The following is a 22,002-nucleotide window of genomic DNA, read 5'->3' on the forward strand; positions in this document are numbered from 1 at the left end:
CAGTGGTGTGTTTAGCATGAAGCGTAGGAAGGGGAGAGGTGGGTTTGTGGAGAAGCCTGGGAACCTAGAGCCAGCCCCAGGGCTTCATGAATCAGAATGGGGATGTTGTTGGTGTTTTGAAGGGTTTATTTTGTGGGGATTTTGTTGGTGTTGTTGTTGTTGTTTTTTGCACTGGCTCTCAAGTCTTGTCAACAGGTTTATCATTTGAATTTCACAGATAACTGACACTCCTTGTGTGTGTAAGGTAGAATAGGATGGATCACTGATGCAAATCCAGTCCGCAGGTCCTAAATTGTTCTTCTCTCCCCATGAAGGAGTCATACACAAGTGTAAAAGCCACATTTATAATTATCCCCCAAAGTAACAACAGGCACAGGGTAGCTAGAAGCCTGGGGGGTAATTCTTAACACTGTGGTTCCAAGAATAGAATATAGAACCCAGAGCAACTGGAGTGACTCTCAGTCTTAGGTCACAGTATGGATGTGACAGTCACAGAGCAGACTCCCTGAGGTGTCTTCTCCTGGGAGAAGGGCTATTGAGTCACTGTTGGCAGAAGGCAGTTGGCAGGAATAGGAAAAGGTTATATTCACACTGCACATGAAGAAAGCTGAGGCCCCCTTGGCACCAGGTCTTCCAAAATGTCTTGATCCTGGCTCTTCCTTCTGCTGGCCCCCATTTCTAGGCCCCAAGTCAATGACTCATGACAGGAGTATTGGCAGAGGAGCTTAATTTGGAAGGACCACCCTAGAAATCGGGCAATAGCTCCTTTACCACCTATCAACCCTTGATAAGAGGGGTTCACCAGCAGAAGCTAACCTGAGTCTACACAATTTGTTCTTCTTAGGCCCTAGAACTTCCTGGGTCAGATTCCATGTAGGGGGGAGGGAAGAAGGTTCTATCTAGTTAGTCATACTGCTTCTGCTGAAAACAGGGACCCCAGACCCTCTTCTTATCCCCATGGGGACAAACTGTGAGATACCAAGACTTTTGGAACCCAGTGCTGCTTGTGCCACCCAGTCTGAGGCCTGTACAAATGTGAACATCTCCCCCTCCCAGGCAGCCTGAGGCCCAGGATGGCGTGATAGGAATGTAGGCCTGTGCCAGATAGGGCATGTGCCTGGCAGGGCTGCTTGAGTGTGAGAGGGAGTGTGTGTGGGAGAGGGGGAAATCAAGAAGTAGCATGCAGGTTAGAAAGTTGGTTCTTCCTATATGCACTAGACTATCCCCAGGTATTCACCATTGACACAATAGTTGGTTTCACTCACATCTCAGCAACAAAACCTGTATTTAAGTGCCAGTTCATCCAGCCTGGAGAGAGCAAAAGTGTTTGGCTGAGCTCCCCTGGGAAGTGGGAAGCTGGAGGATACTTGGCTGCCTCCTCAAGGGCCAAGCCCCCAGTGCTCCTGGCAGTGCTGAGACAGAGCTGGCTTCCAGCTCTAGCCTCCGCCCTGGATACATTCACTCCCATGTGGGCTCAGATCTGTGGTTCAGGCTCAGACAGTTCATCGTGTCTCAAAAAATAGGGAAGCGGGATCTGCAGGGGTGAAACAGGTGGCCGAAGTAAACATAGGTCTTTTCCATACCTTGCTAACACTCCTACTGCCCAACAGATACAGGTTGGCTCCCATGCCTGTGGCCTCCAAGAACCAACAATGGGCTCAAGTCTTCCAAAATAACCTCTGTTTTACCACCAGTATTTCTTACCTTGAAGGGTTGACTTATCCCCACTATAGAGTGCAGATTGTTGCTATAATAACAGAGAAGAAACTGATTCTCAGTGTCAGGGATATCACTGACATTGATGTATACCTGGAGGAATGACAGGAATGGGGTCAATTCTAGGGCCCTAGGCCCTTCCCAGTACAGCAGTAAGTAATTCAACACTCTTCCTTCCCAAAGGCCAGTGTTTAGACAGGCCTGCATGCCAGAGATGTACCTGGTTTGGGCTGTCACCACAGGAGACCTGGTTGTCCCTGACCCAGACATAGGATACATAGTCATTAATGTGTCGCATCCCCACCTGTAAGAGAAGGAATCAGTCAGTCAGTGGTTGGGGAGGATATAGAAGCTATAGAAAATCATAGCCAGGCATGGTGGCGCACACCTTTAATCCCTTGGAAGGCAGAGGCAGGCGGATCTCTGTGAGTTTAAGGCCAGCCTGGTCTACATAGTGAGTTCCAGGACAGCTGGGGCTACAGGGAGACCCTGTCTCAAAAAGACCACAAAAATAAGATATAGAAGCTATGGAAAAATCCTTAAAAGAGGTTGATCTTACTGCTGGGGCTGGCCATTATACTACATCTTCCCTTCCCTGCCAGGCCCCAGGTAGATAAGAATCCCAGGGGTAGACAAGAGTAAGCACTTCGGGGTCTCTGCTGAGCTCCTATAAGCCCCAATGATGGAGAAACTAGGGGAATGGTAGATTCCCTGCCTTGTCTGCCATATCACCTTATATAGTCCAATCCAGTCCCAGGGGCTGCTGAGGAAGTCTGCAGTGGAGGAATAGCTGATCAACATGTCATTCTCCATTGTCCACAGGCAATCAGGCATCATGGTGATCAGTGGGACAGACATCACTGGGTTCAGCTATACAGAAGGGTGGGAGGTCAGCTGAAATCCTAGAGCACCATTTCCCTCAATGTTCCTTAAGGTGCCCCTCTAGAGCATTGGAGGTAACAGGGGCAGCCAGAGCAGTGGGCATTAATCTTTGCTAAGCTTGGCCCAGGGAAAGCTTGCCCTGCCAGGAGAATGGGGCCCAGAACCAGATGGGTAACACAGGAAGTCCAGAGCTGAGGGTGAGCATGGAAGGGGAAGAGGGAATTGCTCAGAGGTTTAAGAAAAGAGGTCAGACAGCTGCTCTCTTCCAAGATTTTTGACGCAAAGGCCCAAATTCAGTTTTGTAGGGAGAAGCTCTGGTGAGAACAGCAGTAAAGGTATGGAAGGGGCACAGTTGTATAACTCAAATGTGAAGGCTGCAGGAAGAGCTCACAGCTTAAGGTGGTCAACACTACCTTGGTCATTAGATGGCAAGAGATATAGGGTGGAGGGGGCTCTCTCTGCAGTTTGATCTAGATATGCTTAGAACAAATAAAAGGAAGTTCTACTTTGCAGGGCAGGTAATAAACGTCATGGAAATTTTTAACCCCAAGGGAGAAGAATACCAGGAGGAAATAGAAACCTATTCACAAAGGGCCTGAACATGTTTTTAACAGAAAGAGCCATCAACAGCTCCTCAGAAGAGCTGGGATACCTGACCTGGGAGGATAGGCAATCATATCCTCCTATAGGGCTCCCCTGGAGGACTGGCTGACATGATAATCTAGGCCTAGAGGGCTTGGGATATGGCCCAGCACAGCTAGTCCTTTGCCAGGTGTGGGCGGTCCAGAAGTTCACCTCCAAGTCAAAAGTGCCAGTGACAGGCTTATGATCGCTGATGCTGTACATCATGTGGCTGATGTAGCTCTTCAGAGTCAGTGAGAAGTAGGAGGTTGGCAGACTATAAGCAAAGGGGCTGGCCTGGGCTTGACGTTTCAACCGCCACAGGATGCGGTCAGTCCATGCTGGCTTGCGTTTTTTCTCACTGGGGTTGGGGCAAGAAATGGGAAGAAAATGAGTTGATATAAGAGTAGGAATGTGCCCCCATATGCCTGCTCCAGAGTCTACCAGCAAAGACTTCTGGGCCAGAACTGGAAGAAGCACAGCAGCAGGCAATCATGTCCAACAGACAGCAGGTGCTGGCTTTTGTCAGGATTAACCAAAGACCTACTTAGGCCCTCTTTTTTGAGACAGGGTCTCCCTGTAGCCCAGCTGTCCTGGAACTCACTATGTAGACCAGGCTGGCCTTGAACTCACAGAGATCTGCCTGCCTCTGCCTCCAGAGTGCTGGGATCAAAGGCATGCGCCACCACGCCCGGCACAAGCCCTCATTAAAAAAAAATATATATATGTTATTTTTATTTTATGTGTATGTGTATTGCCTGCATGTATGTGAGTGCATCCGTGTCATGCAATGCCTCGGAGGTCAGAAGAGGGCTTCAGATTCCCCTGGACCTGGAGTTAAGGATGGTTCATAGGTACTGGGAATTGAATGGGGCCCTCTGTAAGAGCAGTCAGTGTTCTTAACTGCTGAGCCATCTCTCCGGCCCCCTAAGCCCTTATTTTTATGAATTAAATTGACTCAGAAACACTGGATGTCAAAACTCTTCTTAAAAAAAAAAAATAGCAGAAAAGAAGCTTAGGTTTGGGTTTTGAATTGCAGAGACCTCAGACTTGAATCTGGCTTCCCTCTATGACCTTAGGAGAGGGAAACAGAACTTGGGGAATGCTTACCACAGGCCTATAATTAGTACAGCTGTCACTCAGCCTTCACAGTGGGGAAACTGAGTCTTAGAAGGAGACTTTCAAAGACACATGGCTTACTAAATGGTAGAGGTAGGACTCAAGGCCAAGCAAGCAATGTGACAACAGAGCATGTGCTCTTTACCACCAAGCTAACCCTCTCAGGCCCCAGCTTCTTCCTCTGCAGAATGGAGCTGAGAACAGGTGTTACCTCACAAGGTTGCTAAAATGGCCAGATGAGCTGAAGCCCCTATCTATCTAGCACAGGACTCGGCACAAAATGAGCTCTCTGTAGAACTTGGTCATTTAACTATTTAGCTGAGGATGAACTTGAACTTCCCATCTTCCTGCCTTTACCTCCCCAGTGCTGGGATTATAGGATTGTGTTTCCATTGTGATTCTTTGTTTTCAAGAATCAAATGAGGGGGGTGGGAAGATAGCTCAGTTGGTAAAGTATTTGCCATGCAAGCATGAGGACCTGAGTTCAAATTCCTAGCAGGCATGTAAAAGTTGGGTACAGCAGTGTGAATATCTGTAACCCTAGTGCTGAGGAGGGTAAAAATAGGCAGATCCCTAGAGCTCACTGGCCATCCAGTCTAGCTGAATTGATATAACTTCAGTTGGGGTGAGAGACCTTGTTTCAAAAAATAAGGTGGGGCAGGGCATGGTGGCACATGCCTTTGATCCCAGCACTTGGGAGGCAAAGGCAGGTGAATCTCTGTGAGTTCAAGGCCAACCTGGTCTACATAGTGAGTTCCAGGACAACTGGGCTACAAGGAGACCGTGTCTCAAAAAGACCAAACAAAATCAAACAAACAAACAAACAAAATCATTTCTAAGGCTAGGCATGGTGGTACATGCCTTTAAACCTAGCATTTAGGAGGCAGAGGCAGGTAGGTAGATCTCTGTGAGTTCAAGGTAAGCCTGGTTTACACAGCAAATTACAGGCCAGCAAGGCCTTCATAGTGAGACCCTGTCTCAAAAGAAAATTATTTTTAAAGGAAAAAGAAAATTGAGAGGGCTGGAGAGATAGCTCAGTGTTTAAGAGCACTGACTGCTCATGCAGAGGACTCTTGCAGAGGACCTGGGTTCGATTCCCAGCACCCACATGGCAGCTAAGAACCGTCCTTAACTCCAGTTCCAGGGGAATATGACCTCCAAGGCATTGCACAACCCGGGTGCACTCACATACATGCAGGCAATACACTCATACACATAAAATAAAAAATAAAAAAATAATAAAAAAAATTGAGAACTGAAGAAGACTGCAGACATTGACATCTGTACGCCACATACTCATACCAAGCACATCTGCCCCAAGTCAACTCAAAGAGCAGGTATGGTGGTTCATATCTCTAATCCCAGCAGGCATGTGGCTAAGGCAAAAAGAGCACTTGAGCTGGGCATGTTGGCACACGCCTTTAATCCCAGCACTCAAGAGGCAGAGGCAAGGGGATCTTTGTGAGTTCAAGGCCAGCCTGGTCTACAGAGTGAGTTCCAGGCCAGCTAGGGCTAAAGAGAAGCCCTCCCCAAAAAAGAAAAAAAAAAAAAAAAAAAAATCATTTGAAGTTTGAGGTCAGTCTGGGCCAGGCCAGCCTTGGCTAGAGTATCTGTAACCCCAGTGCTGGGGAATGGAGACAGGCAGCTCCTGGGGGGCTTGCTGGCCACCTAACCTAGCCTGAACAGTGAGCTCCAGGTTCAGTGAATGACTTCATCGGAAAAAACAAGGTGAAATGGCTAGGAATACACATCAGTGGTAGACTGCTTACCTAGTATGTGTGAGGTCCTAAATTCGATTCCCAGAAGCTAGGGGGAGAAAGGTAGAGAGTAATGGAGGAAGATATTGATGTCAGTATCTGGCCTCCAAAGACACATGCACAGCATGAGTGAGGGCATCACACAGACACATGTATACATGTGCACATGCATATACATACTACCTCAAAAAAAAATCAAAAGAAAAAAAAAATCATCTGAGAGACCTCCTACCTCCTTTTCACTTAACAGTTCGGATGGCTTGAGAGGCCAGCCAGCCCTTCAGCCCTTGGAGACAAAACTCCTTCCTCCTCTAGGTAACTGGAGTCACTCAAAGGCAAGCCTCTGACCCTGTCCAGCTCCACTAGCTGTTATCGGGCCATTCACTGAGCTTCATCCTCCAAATGGGGCCAGAATTCTGGGATGGGGCTGAAGGGAGGAGAGCTGCTATTTGAGATCTTCTCCTTCAGCAGGGGATCCCTTTTCTTGAATGAACCCCATAGTAGTAAACTTCATCAGATAATACCCTACTTAAAAATCTTTAGAGAGGCTAGCAAGGTATATTGGGTAAAAGTGGTTGATCTTCATATGTGCATGGTGATGTGTGCATGAATGCCCATGTTCACAATAATAACAACTAAAAATAAATAAAATCAGCCGGGCGTGGTGGAGCACACCTGTAGTCCCAGCACTTGGGAGGCAGAGGCAGGCAGATCTCTGTGAGTTCAAGGCCAGCCTGGTCTACATAGTGAGTTCCAGGACAGCTGGGGCTACAGGGAGACCCTGCTTCAAAATGACCAAAAAATAAAATAAAAAAATAAATAATAAAATCTTGTTTGGTTTTTCTTCCATTTTGTTTTTGAGACAGGGTTTCACAGTGTAGCTCTGGCTGGCCTAGAACTCAGAGATTTGCCTACCTCTGCCTCCCAAATGCTGGGATTAAAAGTGTATGCCACCATGCCCAATCTGTAAAATAAAATCTTTAAAGAGGTCTTTACTGTCTCCAGAGTAAAGCACAAGTCCTCAAGTAGTGCTTCAAGAGATTCAGGAATCTGATTCCCACCCAACCTCATCCTCACCATGTGTGCACTCATTCTACAGTGCCAATTCTTTCAAGTCTCTTTGCTGCCTGGAATGCCCTTCTTCACTAGGGAGAGGTCCAGCCTCAGCACTGCCTTTGCCGTAAAACCTCCCTGACATCATCTTTCTGCCTTCAAAGCATTTAATATCAGTACTTTCACAATATACCACACTGTAACTTTGCTGCCCACTCACACCATCAGTTAGCCTGTGGACTCTCTGGAGTCAGGGACTGGCTTTTGGAGCTTCTGTGCGACCCAGCATTGGTACAGACTCTGGTACATAGTGATTCATTAACTGCCCAACTACAAAACCACACACTGAACCTTTCTCCTCAAAAATATTCACCCAGAGCCAGGTGTGGTAGTGTACAGCAGAGGCAGGCAGATCTCTTATGAGTTTGAGGCCATCCTGGTCTACATAGCAAGTTCCAGGCCAGCTGGGGCTACAGGGAAACCCTGTCTCAAAAAGACCAAAAAAAATTTTTTTTTAAATTTGCCCAGAGATGGGGCATGGTGGCACATACCTGTATTCCCAGTATTTGGTTTGTGAGACAGGCAGAAACAAGATGATTTCTTGCTGACATTCAAGATCAGCATGGGTTATATGGTAAGACGCTGACTTAAAAATACAAACATGGGGCTGTAGAGATGACTCAGCAGTTAAAAACACTGGTTGTTCTTGCAGAAGACCCAGGTTCGAATCCCAGCACCCACATGGCAGCTAACAACTGTCCGTAACTCCAGTCCCAGGGGATCTGACAGCCTCTTCTGAATTCCTTGGGCATTGCACAACACGGGTGCACTTACCTACATGCAGGCAATACACACATACACATAAAATAAAAATAATAAAGTTTTTTTAAAAAGTTAAAAAAAAAATACAAACATGCAGGGCTGGAGGGATGGCTCAGCAGTTAAGAACACTGATTGTTCTTGCAGAAGACCCAGGTTCAAATCCCAGCACCTACATGGCAGCTAACAACTGTCTGTAACTCCAGTTCCAGAGGATCTGACAGCCTCTTCTGTCCTCTGTGGGTATTGCACGACACCAGTGCACTTACTTACCTGTAGGCAATACACGCATACACATAAAAAAAAATTAAAAACAAACAAACAAACATGCTGGGCCTTGTTGGTTCATAACTTGGAATGTGGAGGCAGGAAGATCAGGAGTTCAATGTCAGGCTCATCTATAAAGTTGAGTTTGAGGTTAGCCTGGACTACATGAGACCCAATCTCAAAAAAATAAAACCAGGGCTGTCAAGATGGCTCAGGTTGGTAAAGGCACTTACCACTAACTCTAAAAATAAGTTTGATCTCCAGGACCCACAGACTAGAAGAAAAGACTCTGAAAGTTGTTCTTTGATCTCCACATGTGCTGGGGTACATGCATGTACACATGCACATATACATTCACAATGAATAAATAAAAAATATAATAAAAAGATTAAAAACAACCACCAGCTAAAAATTCCTCCAATCTTAATGTATAGTCTTGTATGTTTATAATCACTTTGAAACATTGTCTCCTCCAATTACTATTATTAATAAACATTTCCAGTGCACTGTTACTTAAGCAGCAATATATCTTTAGCTAATGAGGATGATATCATGGTGAACTCAGACTCTGGAATCAGGGGCCAGCTGGGGGAAGGTTCTGTCCAGTAATTCAGGGCTATATGCCCTTGGGCCAGTGACTTCACCTTTCTAAAGCTCAGTTTTTTTGAACTGTAAGATGGGGTGATAACAGTATTTACTTCAAAGACCAATCCTGAGGATTAAAGAAACTAAGGTATATCAAGGGAGTGGCCAAGAAGTGGAATCTCTGGCTAAACTACCACTTGCTTGTCAGCTCCTTGGGTTGTTTCCAGACTTTCAGTCTTCTGAAGAATGTTCAGGGATACTGGAATGTAGCATTCCAACCCCTACAAACACTACAAAACCATCTAGTCAACTTTTCCTTGGTCACTGTGGACATGAGGTACCCAGCAATGCATACATTTTGGAAAGAGCTTCATTAAGGAATCTCCCTAACTTTCTGAGGTGGCTAAGGGCCCAAGCCTGTGGTCATGTTAAGATCCTCTGGAGTCCCAACCACAGCCCATCTCCTTCCTCCTTAGGACTTCCCACCTTTTCCTTCACCTGAGCACTTGCACTGTTCATCTTTTCTACTTACTATGACAGGCAAGTAAAGAAATAGATAAACAACCACAAAACAGGGTCAACGAGATTATCTTTGCAGTGCTTGGACAGAACTCAGGGCATGGCAGATAACTATCACTGAGGTACACCCCAAATACCTTGAGTTTTCTTGATAAGACAGGAAACAAATGGAAAAATAAATATGATCAAATATTGCATATATTTCCCCAGATGTACATTTCTCACAATTAAAAAGTGAGTCATTTGAGTACTAAGCACAGCTGGCTCATGGACTGTTTCGATCTTTTTAAGCCCCTGTCTTATAGGTCACATTTTTTCTTTTTCTTTTCTTTTTGCTTTTTCTTTTTTTTTAATTTTTCGTTTATGTGTATGAGCGTATTGCCTACATGTATGTGAGTGCACCTGTGTCATGCAATGCTGTGGAGGTCAGAAGAGGGCTTCGGATTCCCCTGGAACTGGAGTTAAGGATGGTTCGTAGCTGCCATTGTGGGTGCTGGGAATCAAACCCGGGTCCTCTGCAAGAGCAGTCAGAGCTCTTAACCGCTGAGCCATCTCTCCAGCCCCAGGTCACATTTTTCTATGTCAACATTAGAACACTGAAGCTGAGAGGGGCTACTTATTCCTGGTGGAAGCAGAATGCTTGCCCAGGTCCACTGACTACAGTTCACATGCCTTCATTGTGTTCCACGGTCTCCCCTGACTGCCTGGCTGAATCCCTTCACAGCAGCAAGAAGTGTCCTACAGTGTGCATCACCAAAGTGGATCTTCACTAAGGCTTTCTAGTTGAATGGTCTGAACATAACTGTTTCTCAGACAAATGAATATGCCTTTACTTTCGAAAAACTAAAGCCAAGTATCTCTGCAGGATTCTCTAAAGATTCTGAAATATGGATTCAATATACTGATCCTAGAGTAGTCATGGCACATGCTAGTCTATGCTCAGTTTCTGAGCACAAGAGCACTTTACACTTCAGCTCCCTAGAGACAGTTTTTAAGTCTCTCACAGAACTCTAGAGAATGGTTAACTGGTCATGTACTTAATGTGTCTGTGACACAAGTCTTGACTAGCTTTGATTTTGATATCCTCCACTTATTGCCCATGGAGAGGCAGCCTGCATCCATAATGGTGACCATAACAAAATCTGGTACAATCCCTGACTCTAACAGGATTTCCCGCCCTGCCCTCGGCCCTTTTACCTGCCCCCCCCCCCACTGTAATGGAGCTGTTTCCCATTACATCTTGGCTCAGGGACACTGCATGTCTGGTGAAAGCTGCATTCCATGCTATGTACATAAATCATCCACAGTCACTCTGTATAACTAGACAGACGCATTAATTACCCTTAGTCACTTAGGAGAGCTATACAGGCCAGGGTCTCATCCCTCTCAAGGTGCCACTCATCACTGCTGCTAACGGGCTGGAGTGCCTGGGCCTCCTCTTTATGCCAGCACTGCTGCCTTAGTTAGTGTACTCTCCTAGGGACTGGGGTATAGCTTAGATGCAGAATACTTGCCTAGTGTATGTGAGGCCCTGGGTTCAATCCCTTACACTGCAAAAAACAGAAAGACAAACAACCAACAAAAAAAACCCATCTCTCCTTGACCCTTCCTGGCTTCAGCTGCAAGTTTCCTTTGGCACTTCTTTGAGTTCTGGAAACCTGCTGGCTAACTCCTGACCATGTCAATTGTGATTATTTGGCTCTCCCTGCCATGGGTAGATCCCTTTGCTAGTCTGGCTTGAATACATCAGGCTCCTGATTCAAACTGGCTAAGCACTGTCTTCATACCACGGAACATAAATCAGATCTGGTCTCTGCCCTGGTTATTGATAGTACAGCAAGACAGGCTTACTACAGATTTGTTTTGCAGTGCTGGGTATTAAACCTAGTGCCTTGAACATATAGGCTCTACCACTGAGCTATAACTCTGAGTTTTTAAGATAGGGTCCCATTATATAGCCCAAGCTTGTCTAGAACACATGAGCCTTATGCCTTGCCTCTCAAGTGCTGGGATTACAATTTATTTTATTAATGTTTGTGTGTGTGTGTGTGTGTGTGTGTGAGAGAGAGAGAGAGAGAGAGAGGCAGAGACAGAGAGACAGGAAGGGGGGCTACATGAAGGTGTTCATATGGGTTTATGCATGTGTGCTGAAGTCAGAGGTTGGCACTAATGTCTCTTTCCTTTGCTCTCCACCTTGTGTTTTAAGGCAGGGTCTCTCACTGAACTTAGAGATCACCAATTGCCTAGGCTGGCTGAACAATGAGCTCCAGAGACCTGCCTGTTTCTGCTTTGCTAGCCCTGGGTTACAGGCATACTTTTTTTGTTTTGTTTTGTGATAGGGTCTTCCTGTAGTCCCAGCTGGCCTGGAACTCACTATGTAGACTAGACTGGCTTCAAACTCACAAAAATTCACCTGCCTCTGCCTCCCTAGTGCTGAGTGCTGGGATTAAAGGAATCCACCACCACTCCTGGCTACAAACACATATTTTTAGGCAGGTGCTGCAAATCAGAACTGAAGTCTTCATGCTTACACAGCAGGCACTTCACCAACCGAGCCATCTCCCAGCCCCTGGGGTTACATGGTGTGTGCAAGGCTTAGTGACAGCCCAGGGCAGGAGAGGGGAACTCAGTAAGCTTGGGGATATCCTAGGACAAATGATGTCTGACCTGGGATGTCTGTGTTCCCCAAGTGGGCTCAACCCTGTTTACCACAAGAACTGAGAGCTGCCTCTGGCCCCAGAAAGAAGTATTTAAAATATTCTATTATTTTTTATTTTATGTATATGAGTGTATTGCCTGCATGTAAGTGCACCCATGTGGTGCAATACCAGTGGAGGTCAGAAGAAGGCGTTGGGCCAGGTGTGGTGGTGTGCACCTTTAATCCTAGCACCCGGAAAGCAGAGGCAGGCGGATCTCTGTGAGTTCAAGTCTAGCTTGGTGTATAATGTGAGTCCCAGACCAGCTGAGGCTACATGGAGACCCCATCTCAAAAAGACTAAAAAATAAATAAATAAATAAATAAATAAATAAATAAATCAAAATAAGAAGAAGAGGGCATTGGATCCCCTGAAACTGGAGTTATAGATAGTTGTTAGCTACTATGTGGGTGCTGGGAATCAAACCTGGGTCCTCTGCAAGGGCAGTCAGTATTCTTTAAAATATTTTATTATTTTATTTTATGTATCTGAGTGCATTGCCTGCATGTATGAGTGCACCCTTGATGTGCAATGCCGCAGAGGTCAGAAGAGGGCTTCGGATTCCCCTGGAACTGGAGTTAAGGATGGTTCCAAGCCACCATGTGGGTGCTGGGAATTGAACCCAGATCCTCTCCAAGAGCAGTCAATGCTCTTAACCACTGAGTCATCTCTCCAGCCCACAGTCAGTATTCTTAACCGTTGAGCCATCTCTTGTGCACAGTGTCTGGCACATGGAAAGAGGCCCATGTTAGTCACAATGAATGATTATGTGGAAATAAGCATCTACCTGCTCCTTAGTGTTTTCTATCCTGATGCTTCCCTCTTTTATGCTCTTGCTGACAAGACTGGCTATGAATTATATGTATATGGGGGGTGGTTATGGAGATGGAATCCAGGGCCTTATACATGCTAGGCAAGCATTATGCCACAGAGCTATGTATTCAGGCCTAAGCTGTGAGTTTTGAGGCACCATAAGCTAGAGAAAGAGCATCACAGAGTCCAGAGAATCAGACTGAAGTCCAGCTCACACTAGGTAAGTCACTCAACAGCCTGTACCACTGTGAGCCTATCTACCCTGTGAGACTCTAGCCCAGACCCAACCGCTTACAAAGTCTTCCAGTTTCAGTGGGGTGGGTGGCCTTTAGGCCCAGCACTTGAGAGGCAGAGGTAGATGGATCTCTGTGAGCTCAAGGCCAGCCTATTCTACATAGTGAGTTCCAGGCAAGCTGGGGCTAGAGGGAGACCCTGTCTCAAAAAGACTATTTAAAAAAAAAATTCCAGTTTTCTGGTAGTTTCCCTACTGTACTCTTGCGAAATTATATCCTACTTGCTAAGGATTGCCGCTGAGTTATATAACTCCAATTCACAAGTGAGGTCATATAGCCTTCAAGGCCCTAGTTAATTCTTGAGGACTTCCACACTGGACTTTACTCCTCAAGTCCAATGGATGGCTATGGAGCCTGGCAGTCTCCCTGCAACTGTGACCCCACTTAGACAGCCAGAGCTGTCCTCTTCCGTCCTTTCCAGCTCACTCTGTTGCCAGGCTGCTCTCTGTCTCCAGAGTCCATTGCTTTTTCTTGTATAGAGTACCCTTCTTGCTCCACAGCCCTGAAATGGCTCCCCCTCTCCTTAGGACAGTGAAGCTCTGCCAAACTACTTCCATAAACAAAGCCTATAGTCCTACCTTTTGCTATGACCTGCTGTGGAGATACCTATTCACTCATTTATTCCTATGGGTCTGGGCTGCCCTGCTGGTATCTCCCTCTCTCCTAAGGTAATCTGTGCCCTAAACTGGGTCAGGAGCCTGTTGCCAGAACTGCTTTTGCCCTTCTATTTTAGGATTTAGGGGTTACCTAGCCCTTTCTCAGCTTCTTGGAAAGTTCTTTAGTAAGACTCCCACCTAAAGATATTGATCTAAACAATCATAGTTATCACCCTTGCCTACTGGGTACCAGGCCCTGGGCTAAGCATATGAAGGTGTCAGCCAACCCTCAATTCCATGAGGTATGTATAATTATCCCCATTTTATGGATGAGGACATTAAGGCTAAACCACTTGTCCAAGGTCATGCAGTTCATGATGGGAAGCTCCATGATAGGCAGCCTCCTATGCACTACTGCTGTATTGTTCTCTATGAGCTTCTTTTTTTTGGTTTTTTTTGAGACAGGTTCTCCCTATAGTCCCAGCTGTCCTGGAACTCACTAGGTAGACCAGGCTGGCCTTGAACTCACAGAGATTCACCTGCCTTTGCCTCCCAAGTGCTGGGATTAAAGGCATGCGCCACCACACCCAGGGAGCTTCATTTTTTAAAAAACATTTTATTTATTATTTTTGAGTGTATTGCCTACATGAATGTAAGTGCACCTATGTTGTGCAATGCCAGTGGGGGTCAGAAGAGGGCATCAGATCCCCTGGAACTGGAGTTACAGACAGTTGTTAGCTGCCAGTGCATGTTGGGAACTGAACCCATGTCCTCTGTGCTCTTAACCACTGAGCCATGTGTCTCTAGCTCCCTGAGTTTCATCGTTTTGTTTTTCCTTTCTCTTCCTTTCTCTTCTTTAAAAAATATTTTTATGTTTGTGTTTTGCTGCAGGTAAGTATACTGCATGCATGCAGTGCCTGTGGAGGCTAGAAGAGGGCGTCAGATGCCCTGGAACTGGATTTACAGACAGTTAGCTGCCATGTGGGTGCTGGGAACCAAACCCAGGTCCTCTGTAGGAGCAGCCAGTGCTCTTAGCCACTGAGCCAGATCTCCAGCTCCCTTTTTATTTTGAGGCAGGTCTCAAGTAGCCCAAGCTGGCCTTGAACTCCACCTTGCAAGTTTGAGGACAAGTGTGCAAAACCACATCTGGTTTTCTACTGTTTTTCATCTTCTCATAGTATTTGACTCACTCAACAGTTTGGTACAAGGGAACTTACTGTAACTGGCTTAGGTAAACTTTCTACACCCCTGTTTGAGGACTAGAAGAACCTGGGAAATAGAAGCAAAGGTTCCCAGACTGCACTGGTACCTTCTCTAAGTCATGCCTCAGCCCTGGTCTACACCCTCTCCAACAACCTCCCATGAGCATACTCCATTCTTGATAACACTGGTTTTCCTCCTGCTCTCAGATTAATTTGGGAAGCTCACACAGTTAGTGTCTCAGGTGAGGGACAGGAGATGCCACTCCTGAGAGGTGATGGTTGGATCTTCCTCTGCTTCCCAGACACTTCTATTCTGATGTACACAACCCCCACCTCCCCATCACTAGGTCTGGCATAGCTGGACCTCCAGTCTCCTAGGAACCCATTTCCTCCTCACCTGGTATCATAGTTGTTGGAGTGCCTATCAAACTTGTAGGTGGGTGGGAAGAGCAGTGGGCCTTCCTGGAACTCCTGGAGCAGTGGGTCATGTCTCTTGGCAATGTTGAGCTGTAGATAAAGACACAGTCCTGTCTTCCCACAGTCCCAACCTAATGGCTCAGCACCACCCTCCTTTTTTCTCTGCTGCAATGGCTGTCTAGCAGTCCCACATCTTCTGAAAAAATGTGACTTCAGGGAACAGGGGAGGTGACTGCCTGCCATTTTCCTGTCTGTCCTTCAGCTATGGAAAGCAGGCTTTGAGTTCCAACTCTCCAGGGGTCCCTAGCAGATTAGTGTCAGAGGGAAATCTGAGGCAGCCAGGGCCTCCAGAGAGTGGCATATTCCTCCAGAGAGTGGCATATTATCTTCGAAGAGATAAACCAGGCTGGGGACAGGAGAGACAACAGGGCTACAAGTGGGATGAAGTGTGGAGTAGTGCCATGGCTGGCCAAAGCGCATCTGGCTCTCCCATCTCCTTGCTTTTTGTGTATGGGGCGGGGATGGGGGGAGGATCTTAAACAGTAGCCCACGTTTGGCTGGAACTCATTATGTAGGCCAAGTGGCATAGAAATCACAATTCTCTTGCCTTAGCCTCCTGAGTGCTGAGTTTGCAGGTGTGAGCAGTCATGCCCAGCCTGGTTCCCTAGTCTTGAGCATACCAATGGATCCTCCAGGTGAAAATCAAAAACTGATAGCTTGACTGGAATCCTCTCTCCAGCCACAGGAAAAGAACAGATCCCAAACAATTTAAGCACTGCTCTCTGCACATTTCACAAAGATGTCCAGAATAGGCTCAGACCTCCCTCCCTCCCCGACACCACACACACACACACACACACACACACACACCCACACACACACACAAACCCTCTGCTCACTTGATACCTGATCCTTCTCCCACAGCTCATGGTAGTACTGCCTTGTTATGCATTTCTGAACAAACAGCAACCCCAAATCCTCGATCCGAAAGTTCATGTCTCCGAACCATAGAATGAGGCTTCAGAAAAAAAGGAGGGCAGCCTGAGGATTTTTGATGAGGTCAGTAAAGGGGAGTAGGCCTGCTCAGCCCAAGGGCTACTGGGAAGTAGAAAGCCAAGGGGGGCAGGGGAGAAGCCAGACTCTAGGAGAGCATCAGGTGAAGGCAAGGACATGCATGGGTCCAACAGAACTGTTCTTGGCTCTGATACCATGATTCAAGCTAAAGGACCCGGCCAGAGGGCATATGGCAAATGCAGAGCAGGCTTTACCTCTCCCTTCTATACTCCACCCCCAACTGGACACCTGGGCAGGCTGAGAAACAGCCCTCATGGTGAACTAAAGAACCACAAAGGTCTTGACCGGGGATGTTTACAAGTGTTTAGGGTTTCTAGGAGGGCCAGAGGGGGCAGAGGAAGGGAGACCTCAGGCAAGCAAAGCTGGGTGGGACAGACAGCAGGCAGAATCAGGAGAGGGGTTGGGAGAGAGCAGGAGATGGAACACTACTGACTGGCTGGGAGCAGAGACTGAGCAGTCGATGCTAGCCTGGGTTGGCGTGGGGAAGGGTGGGGGTGACAGTTTGCAGCTCCAGGCTCACTCATGGTCCAGGATGTTGGGGATATCACATCCCTCAAAAGTCTGACTCTCCAGAATTCGGTCAAAGTGCTCCAGTCGCTGATCATTGTTGTACATGTGGGGAGGCAGGTGGCAGTTGATGATGCTGACATAGTAGCCATAAAGTTTCAGGCAGATGTTGACTCCTCCTTTGTTCCCCTGGTGGGATCGGTAGGTAGAAGTGTGGAAGATATTGCTTGTACACACATCCCTCTTTTCCCATTCTAGGCCCAAGGGGAGACAGTCTCACCTCCCCCAGGACTTCCCAGTGACAGACACCCAGCTTCCCAGTCAATCTCTCCATGTGGAAAGCCCAATCCACCCAAGCTAAGGTCTGAAGGGTATTTAGGCCCTGCTGGGGTAAGGGGGAAGAAGGAACACGCAGCTGCACAGAGTACTCAGACTCAGTTCATTTCCTCTTTCTTTTGCCTAGCACTAAAACTTTCAGCCCTTCTCAGCTCATGCCTCAGACAAGAGCTCAGTCCTTACCCAGTACCCGTAGAGGCCAGTGGGGGTGGATTTTGTAGAGAGAATCTGGATGAAGGGCAAATGTTGATACTTGGCAAAGACCAGTAAGAGGAGCCCCTGCATACGCACATGGGAAATCTGCAAGAGAGGGCAAAGGTCATTCACTAAACTGCACAGGCCAATTGCATTCTTACTGAAAGCCCAGGACTAGGGAATCTCTTTTGATCTTTTTGAGACAGGGTCTCCCTATAGCCCCAGCTGACCTGGAACTCACTATGTAGACCAGGCTGGCCTTAAACTCAGAGATCTGCCTGCCTCTGCCTCCTGAGTGCTGGGATTAAAGGCATGTGTCACCATACCCAGCACTGTTTTGTGTCTTTTAAACAGGGTCTCCTTATTGCCCCCACTGGCCTGGAACTCACTATGTAGACTAGGCTGGCCTCAATCTCAGGAATCTGAGTGCTGCTAAAGGTATGCACCACCTTGCCCAGCCCAGGACTAGGGAATCTTAAGAGAGTCCTAAACCACATGGAATGCTCTGCCCAAGGGTCTATAGATCCCAATGTGAGTCTGAGTTTCATTTTCTACTTTTTCTTTTAATGTCAAAAGGTGCATTATGGGAGCTCCAGTTCCTGTTTCTGCTTAAGGCCCTGGGGATACAGGAGAGGGAAGAGGCTTCCAGGGTACCTTGCTACCAGAAAGGCATTGACTCTTCAGTCCCAGCCCTATGCATACCTAGGTGCTTCTGCCACACATGGCTCTGTCCTAAGATCCTTTGTGTACTCTCCTGTCTCTGGCCTATCTTCTCATGGATGAAGCAGGAATACTACGCCATAGATAACATGAGGACACTTGTGTGTATGCAAGTGTGCATCTGTGTGGGAGTGTACAGCACAGAGTCTCATCACGTGTCCTGCTCTATCATTTTCTACCTTATTCCTTTGGAACAGGGTCTCCCACTGAACTTGGATCTAGGCTGATGGCAAGTCCCATCAATCCTCTCGTCTCCTTTCCCCCATAGTGCTGGGTACACGTGGTGCACATGACCATGCCTGGCTTTTTATGTGGGTGCTGGGATATGAACTCAGGTCCTCATGCTTTTGCAATAGCACTCTTATCTACTGAGCCATCTTTCCAGTTCCCACTTAATTTTTTGAAACAGTCTTGCTAGCTATCACAGGTTCACCTTGAATTTGCAATCCTCCTGCCTTAGCCTTCTGAGTACTATATACGTGTGCGCCCCCATACCCAGTTTGCCTCAAGGATTTTTTTTGGCGGGGGGACAGGATCTTCCTGTAGCCCCAGATGGCCTGAAGCTGGCTATGTAGACCAGGCTGACCTTGATTTCACAGAGATTCACCTGCCTTTGTCTCCCAAGTTCTGGGATTAAAGCATGTCCCAATACCCAGGTTTGCCTCAAGGACTCTTAAACATAAATGCAGGGGAGGAACATGAGAGAGGTGTCTAGGGTGCTGAAAATGTTCTGAATCTTGCCCTGACTTGGCTGATGTCAACATAGGTATGAGTATGTATGTAAGAATTCACTGACTCTACATTTACTTTCTGCACACATACACCCCCTTTTTTAAAATCAATGCTGAGGACCAAACTCAGGGTTCTATGCATGCTGGGCAAGCATCTTCATAAGTCTCTATACATGTTCTAGTCTACTGAAAAAGTACCATGAAAAGGTTATTTTAAAAAACCAGCTGGGGGGCTGGAGAGATGGCTCAGGGGTTAACAGCATTGACTGCTCTTGCAGAGGACTTGGATTCGATTCCCAGCATGGTGGCTAACAACCATCTGTAACTCCAGTTCCAGGGGAATATGATGCCTTCTTCTGACTTCCGAGGGCATTGCACGACATGGGTGCACTTACACACATACAGGCAATACACTCATACACATAACAAAATAAATATTAAAATATTAAAAACAGAAAGAAAAAAAACCAGCTGGGTGTGGTGGCACATGCCTTTAATCCCAGCACTCAGGAGACAGAGGCAGGTGGATCTCTGTGAGTTCCAGGCCAGCCTGGTCTACATTGCAAGTTCCAGGCCAGCTTGGGCTAGAGAGAGACCTTTTCTCAAAAAAGTCCAAAAAAGGCCAGGTGTGGTGATGGACGCCTTTAATCCCAGCACTTGGGAGGCAGAGGCAGGGCGGATCTTTGTGAGTTTGAGGCCAGCCTGGTCTACACAGTGAGTTCCAGGACAGCTGGGGCTACAGGGAGACCCTGTCTCAAAAAAAAAAAAAAAACCCCAAAAAACCAACCAACCAACCAAACACCCAAAAAAACCTATAAAAGCTAAGCATGGTGGGACTTGACTATAATCCTAGCACTCGGGAGTTGGAGGCAGGAGGATCAGCAGTTTAAGGCCAGTCTCATGAGACCCATTTGAAAAATAGCCACAAAATAACTTAGACTGTGTAGCTCAATGTTCATGAAGGCACTGCACAAGGGGATGGGAGTGGGTACTGAGATGCAGGCTTCAAGGCTAGGAAAACAGCTAGCACCTATAAAAAGGCTTTGTGTCTCTTGTAAGCCTTTCCCCAGCTGGCTGAGGATCATAGTCCCTGGCTTGCTGATGTAGCACTGACATTCAGGGAGGCTAAGGAACTAGCCAGACTGCTCTCAGATTGCCAAAATGCCTATCAGTAGCAGTGGCTGCAGGGGTGGGGTGGGAATGCCCACAGCAAGTGACCCTCTCTCTCAGGATTGGGCTGTCTACACCTACCACTTGAGTAGCTGTTTCCGGAGCATGAGGTACAAAAGCCAAGGAGGAAATCTCCGGGTGGGGAGCTGCACTGGGGCCTTCCAGGAATTATGAAACCTGATTCCACAGGCCAGGAGTAGCCCTAGCACAGCAGAGGTGTCAAAGTAGGGGGAACCCCAATTCAGGACTGACCAAGGGAGGCACTGGAACCCAAGTTAGCCTGAAGTTGCTACAAATGTATACTCCAACTTATCCTCCACCCTGTCATCTTTGTTTTTTTGTTTGTTTGTTTGTTTTTGGAATGGGAATTAATGTAGGGCCTAATACAAGTGCTCTGCCACTGAGCTTCATCTCTAGTCTCCATGTTTCCCATTTACAAGTATACATGAGGGGCACACTCCCAGGGTCAGAACAGGAGCCAGGGAATTGATAAGATTCAGCAATAGATTTGCATTTAATCCCAACCCAGAGAGCAGGTTTGGGCTACTAAGACTTCACCAGAAAGACCAGTCCACTTTGTGAAAGAGTAGCAGGAAGTAGGGGCAGAGAGAAAGAGGTGAGAACAGAACACAGTGAGACTGGGAGAAAGGGTGGGGCTGTGAGGAAAAGCAAGAGCCTTTTGGGGAAAGCTCTAGTTGGAAGAAATGAAGTAGGAGAAGATAAAGAGACTGTTGAAGGTGACTGGAAATTGGACAGGCTCTCCCTGCCAAGGCTGTAAATAGGGATCTGCTGTCCAAGCTAACTTCCTTGGCTCCACTACAGCCTACCAATCTCTTGCCAATAGTCAAGGTGCAAGGAGGCCTGAAGCCCTGGGAGGGTGTAGGTACTAAGAGCGAGATGGTTCTGTGCTCCATGAGGAGTCAGCTCCAAATCTCCTAGAAGAGGCTTTTGAATTTGGTGCAGGGAACCAAGAGCCCTGGAGGTGGCATTATCTAGCCTCAGAAGGATTAATCCTTGTATTCCTCCTCTCCCTCAAAAGGCCACACAGCTCTTGTACCAGGACTCCTAGTTAGCAGAATTAATTATGAAGAATAACATTCAACCTAAAAAGGAAACAGAGACCCAGACAAGGTAGCACACACCTTTAATCCCAGCACTGGGGAAGCAGAGGCAGGTGGATCTCTGTGAGTTCCAGGCCAGCTGGAGCTACAAGGAGACCCTGTCTCAGGAAAAAAAAAAAAAAAAAAAAAAAAGCAAACAGAGAATTCTCATATTTCCAAGAAGTTGTGAGCTAAGTGCTTTGAATGGGAGCATATTCATCCATGAGGATTCAGGCCAGAAATAAGATCCAGTGACCTAAAGCCTTCCTGTTCTCCTAAACTCTAAGGACTTCTCAAATTGTAATGATCCCTCAGATTAAGAACTACTTTCTATGCTATATAACTTGCTCTCTCCTAAGTTCTGGGCCCCTCAGAATTGGAAATTCATGTCTTCAATGATCAAAAGATATCTTGTGACATCAGCAGGTCAGCCTTGGGATACTTGTCAATCAGTACACACTAGTATAGAAATAAAATACAACAGATTAGAACATAAGTTCAGAAGTTTGAAAGATTTGGATTCAGATCTCAGAGACTATGTAATTTCTGATTTTCTTGGGTTCAAAAAAAAATTCACCAGGCGTGGTGGTGCACGCCTTTAATCCCAGCAGAGGAGGCAGAGGCAGGTGGATCTCTGTGAGTTCAAGGCCAGCCTGGTCTACATAGTGAGCTCCAAGACAGCTGGGGCTACAGGGAGACCTTGCTTCAAAAAGACAAAATAAATAAATAAATAAATAAATAAAAAATAAAAGCTGGGTGTGGTGGCGCACGCCTTTATTCCCAGCACTTGGGAGGCAGAGGTAGGTGGATCTCT

At 46.8% G+C, this 22,002-nt stretch overlaps 1 protein-coding gene across 1 annotated transcript in view; it reads right to left on the reverse strand.

Annotated features, from left to right (window-relative positions):
- Window positions 1–324: 324 nt before the first annotated feature.
- Window positions 325–22,002, reverse strand: part of Inpp5k (inositol polyphosphate-5-phosphatase K) — a 25,634-nt gene continuing 3,956 nt past the window's right edge. Inside the window, exons 4-12 of the mRNA XM_008828774.3 lie at window positions 17,456–17,572; window positions 16,950–17,125; window positions 16,262–16,373; window positions 15,336–15,445; window positions 3,394–3,580; window positions 2,449–2,586; window positions 1,937–2,020; window positions 1,705–1,809; window positions 325–1,534 (exon numbers count right to left, since the gene is read on the reverse strand). Of these exons, the coding sequence (XP_008826996.1) occupies window positions 1,475–1,534; window positions 1,705–1,809; window positions 1,937–2,020; window positions 2,449–2,586; window positions 3,394–3,580; window positions 15,336–15,445; window positions 16,262–16,373; window positions 16,950–17,125; window positions 17,456–17,572 (1,089 nt within the window). The 3' untranslated portion in view covers window positions 325–1,474. The remainder of the gene's footprint in view (window positions 1,535–1,704; window positions 1,810–1,936; window positions 2,021–2,448; window positions 2,587–3,393; window positions 3,581–15,335; window positions 15,446–16,261; window positions 16,374–16,949; window positions 17,126–17,455; window positions 17,573–22,002) is intronic.

This window comes from Nannospalax galili, unplaced genomic scaffold (genome assembly GCF_000622305.1).
Source record: "Nannospalax galili isolate Female #2095 unplaced genomic scaffold, S.galili_v1.0 scaffold212, whole genome shotgun sequence".
Classification (NCBI taxonomy): domain Eukaryota; kingdom Metazoa; phylum Chordata; class Mammalia; order Rodentia; family Spalacidae; genus Nannospalax; species Nannospalax galili.